The sequence below is a fragment of the Gymnoscopelus braueri genome (assembly GCF_963280865.1).
Source record: "Gymnoscopelus braueri genome assembly, chromosome: 7".
In the NCBI taxonomy this organism is placed as follows: domain Eukaryota; kingdom Metazoa; phylum Chordata; class Actinopteri; order Myctophiformes; family Myctophidae; genus Gymnoscopelus; species Gymnoscopelus braueri.
Genome location: NC_137608.1, coordinates 14,766,596 through 14,780,807, shown reverse-complemented (window position 1 = coordinate 14,780,807; position 14,212 = coordinate 14,766,596). Strand labels below are relative to the sequence as shown.

Genomic DNA, 14,212 nt, shown 5'->3' with positions numbered 1-14,212 from the left:
TGGCAATACCACTCTCACAGAGATACATCGTTACAAAAGGAAAGTTACATTGAGCTTTTACTGTCACAAGGGACTGTGTTTCATACATGTGTCTCTTGAAAGAGTCTGAGGACAATGAGCTGATCCTCTTCTGTAGTAAGCTTGAAGAACTTTTGGAATTGAAACACAAGCCTCCTAAAATTACCACTGATAATGTTTTTAATTCCACTGTCCTCATATCACACAAATACAAAATTACTAAGTTTCTCCAAAATAAAACAAAAAAAACAAAATCTTCACTGTATATATTATATATTACCGATTACCAGGGACCACATGAAATACCTTCTCCTCTGGTGTAAAGGAACCAAAATAATCTTTTAAGCTTTGGAGCATGACCCAGTGTGCGGACTTTATTCTTTTTGGATTCAGACCATAGCCCAGTACTTGGTTTCCAGTGAGTGGATGTGCGTGCTTTATTGTTTGTTTCAATGACACACAAGTAAACTGCTGTTCGTGGCGACTGAACATGGCTCATGGACTCACTCTTTGCGACAGCCCAGCGTGCTCTCCTTACAGGAGACGATGACGAACGCAGCGCCCGGAAAGCTGACATCCATGCTGACCTTTGACTCCGACACCGGGAACTCCTCTGATGTAAACTGCTCTGGTGCATTCTGGGAAAGATTGGACACCATGTCAAAAGCAGGTTTCACAGCAAAATCACTTAAAATCAAGGTTGTTATACCAAACTGTTCTGGTGCAGTTTGGACACCATGTCAAAAGTAGGTTTCACAGCAAAATGACGAACATTTTTGTTAACTGAAATAAAAACAGTAACTTAAGTTGTATAGTGTGTTTACAAAACTAACTAAAACCATAGTGAAAATGTCCTTAGTTTTGGTATTCAATTGATTTCAGACATAAGCCTAGTATGAAACCTACATCATCTTTTTTTAGCTGTGCCTTTTTTTCATGTGAATTTTTATTACAATCTTTCTTTTCTTTTTACCTTTTTGAATCTCATTCCTGACAAATACACAGTAAGAATTATTAGCTGGCAATGAAAACGTTGGTTTATTACAAGCACTCTCCTAGGATTTCTCTGGATTCATGTAAAAGAAAATGTGCTGACCTGCAGAAAACAGCAGATCTGCTTGGTGAGCTCCAGCAGGCTCTCCTCCCCCTGATGCAAGGCACGGGTGATGGCCACGGTCAGCCACTCTCGGATGGGCTGAGCGTTGCCCTGGTAGAACAGGTCCGTGGGAGAGCAGCTCTGGCCCTGCAGGTTGTGCAGCAGGGACTGGGCCAGCAGGATGGAGCCAGAGCTGAGGGTGCCATCTGCAGGACAAAAACGGCAACGCAGCGATCATTCAGCACACACATCCAAACATCTGTGCTTTTCAAACTTCTTAATTCAATTCAAGGACCTCCGTGTAGCGCAGTTCACAGAGAGCACGAGAACTATAAAAAATATAATAAGATAAACTATAACGACTGCCGTGAACGATATCGTTTGGATCACTTCCAGCACGATTTTTATGAACGATCAAAACGTTGACAGCCATTCAAAATCCGTCAGGACATGCAATTGGTCTCATTCTCCCTCTGAACGTTTTGACGAGGAGACAATTATGAATAGCTAACGCTAGCTGGTAGTAGGCTAGCCGACATTACCTCAGGTACAACTATTTTGCCTCCTTATGATTAATAATCAGAGTCAGATTGTCCATATGTCCTAGTATTGCACGAGTCATTCAGCTCCACTGAAAAGGAGATCCCTCTCCCTGTCTCCCCCACTCCGTGTGGGCTCCGACACAGGCTCACACAGCTGGACTGCGCAGCGTGTTTGGTGCTACTGTTTACATATCATAATACTAATAATACATACAATTTACATAGGGCTTTTCTGAGTTCTCAAAGTCGCTTTACAAAACAGAAACAAAATAAAAACAACTTTATTAGGAAAAAAATAGATTAAAAAGTTAAAAACTATAGTAAAGGTAAAAAGGGGGGATTAGGCTTAGGTAGGGAATGCTAGTCCGAGTCATATGTAATAATTAAGGCTGGTAAACGAGGTTACCGTTTACAGAAGGTATCGTTCCTCAGTGTGGACGCTCGTATACTGTAGTTATAGTTATAGTTATCGTGCTCTGTGCGAACGAACAGCGCCCAACTCTGAGAGTGAACAAATGGAACCGTAAGGCACGGGTCCATTTGTATACTCTTAAGAGTTACAGACCTGTAACGGTCCATTTGGATTCCCCTCAAGGAACCCTGAGGGTCCCTGGACCCCACTCTGAGAACCGCGGTTCTAAGTACTTCACTGCATGAATTCACCGAGAAACAAAATTCACTGGTTTACCGGGCAGAGGCGGAGCCAGCAGCTGATTGGACAGAAGTTGAAGGTGTTCCAACGTGATGTCACGGATGGCAGGGATGTGGAACAGCCGGGTGAAGGTGTGGGGGCTCTTGGGGGCGTAGATGTTGAGTAGGGCCATGCGACAGTACAGCCGCGCCAGGGCACTCTCACAGCGAAGCAGCTCCCTAAAAGCCAAGCAGTAGAATTCACGTTTATCTCGTCATTCATACCTTTTTTTTTTGGATTGATTGAGCACTTTATTGGAAATGAATTCAAAAGCAGTGTTGATTTTGTCGACAAAAACTCTGACGAAGATTTTGCGTCGACTACCTTTTTTTCACTGACGAAAACGAAATAAAAACGAAATAAAAACTAAGCTACGATAACTAACACTAACAATTTCGTCAACAAATAAAAACTAGACTAAAATGTTAGGGAGGGACTAGTGGAGAAGAGATCCAGTAGAACTAAGACAAGTCATTTTATGTTTGTTTGCGCTTCGGTGTTCTGAAAATAGCAGATCTACAAGCTCACAACGTGTCGCGCTACGACACGTTCTGCGCTTGTAGATCGGCTATTTTCAGCATACGTGTAAAATCAGCTATTACGACACCATCAAGGCCCGCCAAAATACGTTTTAGTCGACTATAATCTTAATCTTAATATGACTAAAATATGACTAAAACGAATGGAATTTTATTCAAAAGACTATGACAAGAACTAAATCAAAATTTGCTGTCAAAATCCACACTGTTCAAAAGGATAGGCTTGGAGGGCTTGTTTACATTGTGGTCCTTTTTGGAGAAGTTCCATGCCCGGTGCACATGAATTCCCTGAGTATGTACAGTGTACGAGCACCCGTTACCTGTGAATCTGAATGTTGCTGCTGTCAAGGGACACCAAGCCGTTGGCTGCGGTGCGTCGAGATCCGGCAGGAGGGCGCTCCAGCATCTCGATGGGATACCAGTACCGCACCAGTACCCCCTCGCTGCGCAAGTACGTCTCTACCTGCACAAGCTCATTCACCTGGAGGCACACACACACACACACACACACACACACACACACACACACAGATGAATCACTGATGTCATTCAGAACTCACAGTTGACCATGAAGACATAGCAATGAACCAAACCCTTGATGTCTCATGTACTGCACTTACAGTGTCCACATCCAGGACCACCCCATGCAGTCCAAAGGTCTTCAACATGCCCCGGATGGCAAACTTGGGCAGGGCTGTTCCCCCTGTGGTGGTGTTAGTGTTGTTGCTGTCCGGGCAGCGGATGACCACAGTCAAGCCTGGGGGTTCATCAAAAACACATCGCAGGTCAGATCCCTTGTTTTGCAAAAACATCTCCATAGTTAAAGAATTCATCTCCAACAGTCTGAAATCCAAAAGACTAAAAAAATGTTGTTTACAATGTTATGGTGTGCACATGAGTTTCCACTTTGAACATGGCGTCCCTATTTTGGACATAAATCTTTATAGGCAGAAATATTTCAGTTCCACGTTCTTTTTTATCTGGTTCATCAGTGCAGAGCTGTGGGTGAAAGATACCTTTTCGGACTTTGTCGATTGTAAACTTATTGGCCTCGTCCTTGATGTCCTCTATGGTAGGCAGGTAGAGATCTCGAGGAATGCCACCGTTCTCTTCATACAGGAACTCCACCGTCTGCCGTGCGATGTCGACCATGCCTAGAGCCACGATAAGCAAGAGCAGTGGTTCTCAAACATTTTCATGTCAAGCACCGCCAAATTGATATGTATTATTTGGTCGCGGAGGACCCACATTAGAAAGAAATGTTACGCCAGGGACTCCCATAAATAGTAGATTTGTCATGATCTGTCCACGTTTTTTCGAAAATAGCAATCGTGCAAGCTCACAACGCGTTTTGTCGCGACGCGTTAAGAGCTTGTGACCAGTCATGTGAAGTTCCTTATACACCAGGGGGGGGGGGGGGGGTTCGTGTGTTGTCTGTGTATAATGTCTTCAGTACATTCACACAGAACACGAATACTATGCGGCTATAAAGTGACAAGCAGAATTTGTATAGAAATTCCACGACAGAATTAACTCGTAGACAAGCACACACACGACGCCGAACATTATTGTAATGCATTTCACTGGTTCTTTAATCATATTCATTGCATCATTTATCAACTTCTTGCCAAATCCCTTTCATGTGGAATGTAATCCTCCCTACCCCCCCCCCCCCCCACTTTCTTCCTTCTTGTTATGATTTGTACGAGGCTAATTAGTTTCCATCTCCATTTTGTACAGTAACTGTGCTCTAACGGTTAGTGTAGTGTGACCACACATCAGAATGGTTTAGACAGATTACACAACTGGAAGCACAGCAGAGGTGCTAAGTGGCAAGAAGTGCAATTCAAACAGTGGAATAATAATCAGCCCAGAGGTTATGCATGCGGGTTTGACGGGAAACAGGGAAAAAATAGCGGGGAAAATAGCGGTTTGAGTAACAGGCATGAATCATTAGCTTCTTTCAGTTTGTTCACACCAGTGGAGTGAAAGTGGTAAAAAAAGAAATGCCAAGAAATGTAATTAATTGACTGACTGCTTGACTGCTGTGCGCTTATTGAATGGTTATGGAAATAATGATGTAGTGCCACTTGACAGTGATGTTGGGAAGCGGCATAATAGCTTTTTCATTGCATTCACGTCTACACAAATTTGCAACCTCCTAGTAAGCACAGTGCATAGGTACGCAACACATTAAACTAATTAGAAATAGGTCTTCCAACAAATAAATAATCCCTGACCCCCGGCAAAATTCCTGCACATTAAGCAACATCATATTGCTTTATAACATAATCACACTAATAAAGTGACAAAACTGTAAGGTAACTGTAATAATAAAAGTGCAATGTATAACTAAAACTTAACCACTCCAACCCAGAATACCAGAGCCTTCTATTGGAGAGTTACGTCAATGAGGAGGAAGAAACAGCGCCGGTCACGTGGTTCATGTTAACTCGAAATAGTGACAAACGCTCATAGACTCCGGTGCATTTCGTAAACTTCCGGTTCAGGGCTTTGTCACTATTCCCCAATAGAAGGCAATGTAGAAGACCTGGCCCGATGAAGTGAACGGAGGTGACGCAACTCTCCTTATACTGTATGGCTCTGCCGAATACAACTCACCCAGCTGCAGCGCTCCTTTGATCTGGTCCAACCCGGACTTTCTCTCGGCCTCGTTGCGGAAGCGCCTGCGAATGGTCGGGAACACTTTGGTCTCCCACGCCTTCACCAGCAAGGCGTAGTGGTCCTCCTGATAGGTCAGACAAAACGTTTTTAACACGGTGAAATGAAGACCGCCGTAGGGTGATAATTACCATCTGTTAATGGCCGTCAAAAACAAGATGTGGTCTTACTCTGGGGGCATCGTCGTCGTCTTCGTCGTCACTCTCATCGTCGGCGATGGGGGCAGGGTGGGGGTCAGGGCCGGACGTGACCAGGTTCTCGTAGCTGAGCTCCACCTTGTAGTGGCTCGACAAGTCACTGTTGTACTCTGTCCAGGACAAACAATATATATATATATATATATGTTTTTTTTAACCCATTCAATCCAGGAACGCATCTCTGTCATGTTAGATTTATTTGGCTATTCGAAAATAGCAGATATACAAGCTCATGGCTATGAGGTTGTAGATCTGCTATTTTTGAAAAATCTTGAACATTGTGCAAATCTTTGAATATATATATATTTAAAGCGAACATTTGTAACTCAAATCTTTGCTTCTGGAGGTCCCTGGAACTAAATATTTTACAAATGTTCGCTTTAAAAAATATATTCAAAGATTTGCAAAATGTTCAAGATTGAAAAAAAAAAAGCAGATCTACAAACTCGTAGCGCGGCACTCTGTGCTTAGTGTTTGGCTGTGTGGAATTTGCTAAAAACAGATGCACAAACGCTATAAATCAGATATACCAAAGAAGATGGTATATGCTTGTATATCTGCTATTTTTGAATAGCCAAATGAATCTAAAATGACACAGATGCGTTCCCGGACTAAATGGGTTAAATGCAACCAAATGGGGGACGCACGATACACAAACAGTGGGAAGAAGGGATGCGATTGCCTTTGTAGTAGAAAGCAAACAGTGAGATGAAACCCTCTGTGTCTGCAGTTTTATCTCACTGTTTGCTTACAAAAACTGTGAAACTGATTGAAAGTCATGCGGTCCACTGCACATGTTGACTCTCAAGTCTCTTCGATAAGGAATACTTTAAGCGGTTCAGCAAACACAAGAAAGGAACAAAAAAGGAAAAGCATTCATTGTTAGAAGCAGAGGTTGGTGGTGTGAGAGACGTACGTTGCTGGGCAACCGCTACAGCGGCGATCCGACAGGGGGGGCCGTGGGAGCCAGAGTCAGACGCCACGCTGGCACCGGCGTCGTTGTCACTGTCTGAGGCCATGGCAAAGGGGAGCGCTTCAAAATTAGCGCTTATCTCCTCTGCGAGGTCTACACACAGGTCAGCAGCATTCCGGTGCGCTTGGCCTTCTGCGTAGGCAAACGGACGGCACCCGAAGTTGGCACGAATCTTTGTATTCTAGGAAGAGAAAACAGCAACATCATTTGAATGCAATTAGCATTTTGGATAGAAGACTGTAATTGTTCTAGGTCTTGCGATTTTTTTTTTTATCCTCTTCATGTGATGTACAATCTACAGCATTGGTTCTCAAAGTGGGGTCCGTGGACCCCCAGGGGTCATTGGGGGGGTACCAGGGGGTCCCCAGCTAAATTAGTTAATATAGCGTCACAATAATTTTGACCACTTTAACCATTACTGTATACTTTGGCTATTCAAAAATAGCAGATATACAAGCTCATAGCGCGGCACCGAGTGCCGCGCTATGAGCTTGTAGATCTGCTATTTATATAAGTCCCTGGCCCAAAATATTTTTGAGATGGGGGGGGTCCGCAGCCAAATACATATCATTTTGGGGGTCCTTGACATGAAAAAGTTTGAGAACCATTGATCTACAGTATGTTGTGATTTGCCTGGTGAGGTACAGACAGGAAATGTTGCCTTATTTTGGGGGCTCTACTGTCTATTGCTAAGTTGGGAATGCATGCCCATGTATCCGACTGTCTGCCTGTGTCCCTTTTATGCCCATATATGGAGATCTCTGTGTCTGTCTGTCTGTCTGGCTGTGGAGATCCCTGATGTCATCAGTATATGGGTCAGATCGGCCGTTCTGGTCTGGACAACGGGATCTCCTATATACTGTTATGTCAGTGGTTCTGGACAACTGACTTTGTCCTCGGCAATACACACGCCGACTTGAGACGCGCAAAGGATAGATACACTCACTCACTCCAGGCTCGCACACAGACATTTTGATTATTCATAGAAGGATTAATGGACGTTGTTTCAACCAAAAGGTGACCCACCTTCTTTTGGATGTGAACCAGGGGCCACATTCCCCCAGCTACATCCTCCAGGATGGGGGTGAGTCGCTGGCCACAGTACGTGAAGTACACCCTCCCTTTAGGGGCCTGGCCAGGGGGCGGTGGGGTTCCTTCTGAACGCTCCCAGCCTATGCCAGCCACATCCCCTATGAACGCAAAGAGTAACCGTTGTGATTCCCAAACAATGGCAAACTTAAAAATATATAGGTCAGCTAGAGCTTATACGATATGATAAACCTTTACTGGTGAGGTTTGTCATTGCAGCAACAGCAGTTAGAATGAAACACAGGAGAGGTGAGAGTAAGAGACTTAACTAAAACCAAGATAAATAAGAATAAAGATAAAATAAAATACTGAGATGTGGGCCCTAGATAGCTGAATGAGTGAGTCTATCAATAAATATGAATGTAAGGTGAATATATGAATGAATATCATCTAACTCAGGGAATACAGTCTATCAACAGTGAATATGAGAAATTAATGCATATGAATGTGGACTGTCAACAGACCTCCAGCATTATCTGGATGAATGTACAGTATGTACAATCTGTCAACAACCTATCAGAGTGTATATACACGGTATGTAAAGTCTCTCAACAGTTACAGTATCTTAACAAACATCTGCCAGAGTTCTGCACATCCTAGTAGTCTACTGTATGTGCAAAGTGCACCAGAGTCCATGCAGGAGTCAGTAGTCAAAAGTTATGTGTTATGGAAGCAAGATACGCATGGAGAACATGCTTTTATTGAAAGAGCAGACAGACGCCATTCCTACTTTTTAAAGGAGTAGTTCACCAAAAAAATTACTTTATTTTCTATCAATTTCACACCCCATGAAGCCTTGAACTCATGGAGATTCTTTTGTTTTTGTCGCATTCCTAAGCCAATAATTTGATGTATTTCCCTTAGGAGATAGACACAAAGAGTCTATTTTGTGTCTCCTACCGGATACATCTTTCCGCCGGTAATCAAATTATTGGCTTAGGAATGCGACAAAAAAAAACAAAAATCCATGAATTCAAGGCTTCATGGGGTGACTAATCGATATTTTTTTGGGTGAACTATTCCTTTAAAGAGTGGCTTTAAATCAAATCCATAAGATTAATGTAATATGGATTCATAGGGCCAAATATATAGTGGAGGGAGGAGAAAAAAAAGGAGGAAATCATAATAATAAAAACATTAAGACATTTTGGTCTGCTGTCTCACCAGGAAGCAGAGCCACGTCCAACCTCACACTCTTCCACTGCAGCAGACTGGAGCCATTATAGTGCACTGCCCTACCGTTACTGACAACATACACAGAGACAGGACAGGGGATAGATGCAGACAACAGGGAGAGAGAGAAGGAATCCAGGTCAGCAATCAGGTCAGAGACAGAGCGCTAGGAAAAGCTAGCTCTATAGGAGTCAAGAGCTTTGTCGATTTTACGTGTGCATCGGGGGGGGACGGGGGGGGGACCTACTTGTGGAAGAGACAGGTGCCGACAGGGTTGGTCCACGCTCCGTCTCTCTTCTCCGCTTCGGTGGCGAAGCCAAACGATACGATGGGGCCGCTGTCATCCTCCGAGTCTCCATAGGAGACGATCTCTATCTCCCAGTAAAAGGAAGGGGCCTGAGGGGAGGGACAAAGACGTCTCTTTTGTTCAACCTTTTCTCAATTAGCATTTAATCCATTAAGACCGGGAACGCATCTGTGTCATTCTAAGATTCATTTGGGCTATTCAAAAATAGCAGATATACAAGCTTGTATATCTGCTAAAAAATAAATCTGATTTTTTTTTTCTTGAAAATTGGTGCAAATCTTTGAATACCAGTATATACATTTTTAAAGCGAACATTTGTAACTCAAATCTTTGCTTCTGGGGATTCTACAAATGTCTTCCAAATCCTAACAGTTTTTTGAAAAAACTTATGTTGCTATAATCAGTGGTTCTCAAAGGGTTTCATGTCAAGGACCCCCAAAATGATACGTGTTTGGCCGAGGACCCATCGCAAAATATGTTGTTCCAGGGACCCCCCAGAAGCAAAGATTTGAGTAAAAAAAAATCACTTAAAAAATATAGAAATTCAAAGATATGCACACATTTTCATGATTTTTCAAAAATAGCAGATCTACAAGCTCATAGTGCTGTGCAGCACTATGAGCTTGTATATCTGCTATTTGTGAATAGCCAAAGTATAAAATAATGGTTTAAGTGGTTACAAAGATGCGAACCCTTAACACATTCCCTGCCAGAGGGTTTTTTTTATTTTACTTCCCCCAGTGCCAGTGTTTAATTTTTTTTTACACAGGAGCCGAGATACAGGATTTTAAAGTAATAAGTTAACCAAGGAGTGAATGGAGCTAGAAATCTTTGGATCGTGATATCTCTGGTTCTGTGTGGATAAATTGAAAAAAAAAAAGACAAAAAAAAGACAAAAAAAAAAACTTTTTTGAAAAACGGTTATACTCGTGGATGGCAGTAAACGGGTGTATTTTTCATCAACGGTTATACTCGTGATTGGCAGGTAAAGTGTTAATGGGTTAAAACAATGCTCTCTCCAGTAATTACCTTAACCTTGGCGTCCATCGTTTTGAGCAAACTTTCAACAATCTTCCAAATGTTTCATTGCATTTAATTATTATCATCATCAAAACATTTCAAAAGTAGTGAAACGACATAAGAATAAAGCAAAAACGGACAGAAATGTAAGCAAGGTACCGCAGCCGTAGTAGTGTTACCCACCTGAACTGGCACAGGAGAGGTGGCGTAGATGAAGGTGCCCCTGGGCAGACCTCCGCCCGCGCTGGGGTCTGCCAGGAAGGTGACGGAGGTCAGACGGGAGGAGAACATGCAGGCGCGTACCGGAGGGAACACTCTGGACGGACACCAAGTGATCTCCTTGGGCTGACGAAGGACAGAGAGAGAGAGACATGGATTAAGGAACGCTGGCTGGCTCCCCAGAACACAAACGCCTTCCATCTATCAAAAATATTTTGTATATCTACAATTAGATTTGCTCGATCAATGGACATGTTTTTTTTTCTTCTTTTTCTCTCCCCGTACCTGACGCCGGTCTGTCTGCAGGGGTGGGGGTGGCGGGCGGGCGCAGTCACGGTAAAGCATCCTCACTCTCTCGCACTGTGCCTCCACCATACCGAGACGCTCCCCTATACAAGAGGATGCTGTTATGTTACACAACACACAGACTGTAATATACAACCTCCAGACAAACAATACAGTAGTGCAGATGCATCAGATCTGGCAAAGTGAATGCTGTAGTACAATGGTTCTCAACCAGTGGTCCGGGGACCACCAGTTGTCCTTGAGGGAGTTCCAGGTGGTCCCCAGCTAAATGATGGACAGTTGGTAACCAAATGGACCCTTATAGATCTTTAACTCTTGAGAGCGTAAAATGAAACCAAATGGACCCTTACGGTCCATTTGGTTTCAATTTACGCTCTCAAGAGTTAAATTATTGTTAAACATCTGCAATACTTAAAGTAATACATTACTAGGTAACTTTTTCAACAAAACTAAAGTTAAATTGTATATCTTTTGTGAGTGGCAAATGTTTCTCAACACCCACTCCATGAATTTCGCCCCCGAAAGCCTTTTCTATTATATTTTCTATTGAAACGGTGGTTAGGTTAGCCATTCCCGCGAAAATGACCGGCCGGAAAACGGAAACGGAAATGCACCGGTTTCCTGTTTGGCCAGGAACTACCGTGCTAATAACAGAAAGGAATCTCACGCTGCTTTTAAGAGATTGTAGGATTTGAAGATCGAAAAACAACAGAAAAATAAAACACAGCTCACGGTAACTAAAGCTCCACTGGCTAAGAGAAACGATCCACAGATAGTATAAAACAATTAAAAGAACGCTTTTTGAAACGCTTCCGTCTTCCGGTGAAAACAAATGGAATTCTGGGTAACGCAGGAATAAACGAACGGCCTGCAGTGACGGTAATGACCAGCAGAGGCTGCTATAAAGTTATTCGTGGACCTACATTGTATTACTTTAATTAAAGAATTGTTATTTTGATCAACGTTTGCCTGTTATCTCTCCTATGGCACCACATCAATACAGCATGGAACAAAATCTTATCCAACGATAACAAAATATTCGACGTCGTCGTCTTGGGACTGAGAGTCTAAATCTCATCAAATGGTGGTCCGTGGCTCAAATGCAGAATAAATGATGGACCTTGATATGAAAAGGGTTGAAAACCACTGTAGTACATTAACTTATACGATGACAGTCTAGCTCTAGACATTATGTCAAGAGCTAGACTGATAAAGCAGTCGAACGTTCTATCTATCACCATTTCATCTTCTTTGGTATATCTGATTTATAGCGTTTGTGCATCTGTTTTTAGCAAATTCCACACAGCCAAACACTAAATTCTGGATCATCCTGGTTTGAAAGATCTAGACATCAGTGGATGGATATACTGACACAATTCATGCAGAAAAGGGTATATACGGCTATGTTCCACCCTGAGGTCATACGACTTTATTCATTGTATGTGTTTCTAATCTTCTCTAGGTGTGGAGATGTCTTTCTCTGTTGAGAGGTGTGTGTGTGTGTGTGTGTGTGTGTGTGTGTGTGTGTGTGTGTGTGTGTGTGTGTGTGTGTGTGTGTGTGTGTGTGTGTGTGTGTGTGTGTGTGTGTGTGTGATGGGTTGCAGGTGTGCTCGGCCGATTCCTGCCAGCGGTGAGTTTAAAAGGCGGGCTTTCCTCAGCTCCTGCGGGCTTTCCTTTCTCAACTCCCAGCCAGGCTGCCAGCTACCCTGTCACTCACTTTGTGTAATGTTTGAAAGACGTGTTCATTGATTTTTAACAGCCTGGGTTGGTAGGGTACTGGGTAGCCTTTATGTTGACCTTGTTTTCTCCTGTGTTTTGATTCGGTGCCAGGTCAGCAATTTTGTCTTTTGGTTTCTTCTGATTTGATAAGGTTTGCTCATGTTTAGTTTTCTTTTGGTTATTGTTTTGGCTGTTAGCCCTCATTGAAGATACAGGATTTGATCAAAAACCTTAAAAAAGGTGACCATTCTTTGTTTCTAGTGGTTCTTGTGAGCTGAGAAGAGGGGAGTCCGAGGTCATAACGGGCTCATTCCATCAGTAGCCGTTTTAACAATCTGATCATCAGAAATGTGCATTAAGTTCCACAATGACTAGGCTGCAACTATGTGCAGAGTCAAACTACTCTCTTCTCTTTCTCTCTAGTATCTATATGTAGGCCTGTCACAATTATTACATAGTCGCCTAATCGTAATTATTTGAGATAATCGCAATTATTTTGCCTAACCGTCATAATCGTTTCCATGTTGAGAAAGGTTCATACATTTTGAACCATTTTCAGAACTAGTGGAAATAGCGGATACAAAATAAAACGTCAAGTAAAATGTAATCGTGACATCCCTATCTATATGTATATTGTCATTATGTCATATAGCTCACCTGGGCTGCACTCCTTTCTCTCTAGTATCTATATGTATATTGTCAGTATGTCATATAGCTCACCTGGGCTGCACTCCTTTCTCTCTAGTATCTATATGTATATTGTCAGTATGTCATATAGCTCACCAGGGCTGCACTCCTGGGCCACTAGGTTGAGCACCTCCACGGCTGCAGGACACTGCTGGATGAACTCTTCACAGAAGGAGCTGTCCTCCAGGAGCTGAGCCATCACAAGGCACGCCCTGACAAACACCACACCACACTTATTACGTATTATATTTTACATTCAAATTCAGCTGAATCTAATCGAGGGATCTCAATTCAATCCTATTCAATCTGGGAATCTAGATCCAAGTAGTTGAATCTACAGCTAAGTCCCTTTTTTAATTTCTAATCTGGATTTCTGTGTGTTTTGGTGACTGAATTACCAAAAACGCACATCTACCGTATTCACACACAGATATTTGGTTGAACAGTTTTATTTGTTTTTTTATTTTAAATGACCGTACCTGGTTCTGATCTCAGCCAGCAGACGCACTGCAGCCATGACAGGGCTGGAGCCGTCTCCAGTGGCAGGCAGGGAGGTGTGGATGGAGAGACTGCCCTCCTGTGGCAGGAGCATAGACTGCACCGCCTGCACCACCTTCTCTGTGATGGACAGCTTGTAGAGGGGGAGGGCCTGTTGGGGGGGGGTACAGGGATAGATAAGAGGGGAAAGAAAAAAGATAACCGCTCTATGATTTCAGATCAAAAGGGGGGGGGATTGCCGGTAGCGTTACAGTTGCGTTTGATGTCGGCGGGGGGCCACTACCTCAGATCTCGGTGTGCAGAGACGGGATATGGGCACCGTCAGGATGTCTGAGGCTTTACACGTTCGTCTGTATTCGCAAGAGGGGAACTTGACGGTGGCGATGCCCTCCTGCTCGTTGATGGACATAACTACCCCGACGCTGCCCAGCACTCCTTTACCTACCACCTGCAGGG

At 43.2% G+C, this 14,212-nt stretch overlaps 1 protein-coding gene across 9 annotated transcripts in view; it reads right to left on the bottom strand.

Annotated features, from left to right (window-relative positions):
• The window catches only part of hectd4 (HECT domain E3 ubiquitin protein ligase 4), a 92,825-nt gene that overhangs the window by 28,816 nt on the left and 49,797 nt on the right, over window positions 1-14,212 (bottom strand). For 5 of the 9 annotated variants that reach the window (XM_080432040.1, XM_080432045.1, XM_080432047.1 and 2 more), the window contains exons 42-58: window positions 14,040-14,204; window positions 13,738-13,907; window positions 13,355-13,470; window positions 10,832-10,950; window positions 10,511-10,672; window positions 9,248-9,396; window positions 8,992-9,071; window positions 7,765-7,928; window positions 6,682-6,919; window positions 5,739-5,875; window positions 5,509-5,635; window positions 3,903-4,040; window positions 3,507-3,643; window positions 3,207-3,367; window positions 2,345-2,526; window positions 1,115-1,320; window positions 526-656 (exon numbers count right to left, since the gene is read on the bottom strand). In XM_080432040.1, coding sequence (XP_080288166.1) covers window positions 526-656; window positions 1,115-1,320; window positions 2,345-2,526; window positions 3,207-3,367; window positions 3,507-3,643; window positions 3,903-4,040; window positions 5,509-5,635; window positions 5,739-5,875; window positions 6,682-6,919; window positions 7,765-7,928; window positions 8,992-9,071; window positions 9,248-9,396; window positions 10,511-10,672; window positions 10,832-10,950; window positions 13,355-13,470; window positions 13,738-13,907; window positions 14,040-14,204 — 2,582 coding nt within the window. The remainder of the gene's footprint in view (window positions 1-525; window positions 657-1,114; window positions 1,321-2,344; window positions 2,527-3,206; window positions 3,368-3,506; window positions 3,644-3,902; window positions 4,041-5,508; window positions 5,636-5,738; window positions 5,876-6,681; window positions 6,920-7,764; window positions 7,929-8,991; window positions 9,072-9,247; window positions 9,397-10,510; window positions 10,673-10,831; window positions 10,951-13,354; window positions 13,471-13,737; window positions 13,908-14,039; window positions 14,205-14,212) is intronic. The other 4 variants (XM_080432043.1, XM_080432044.1, XM_080432046.1 and 1 more) reach the window with 1 other exon arrangement.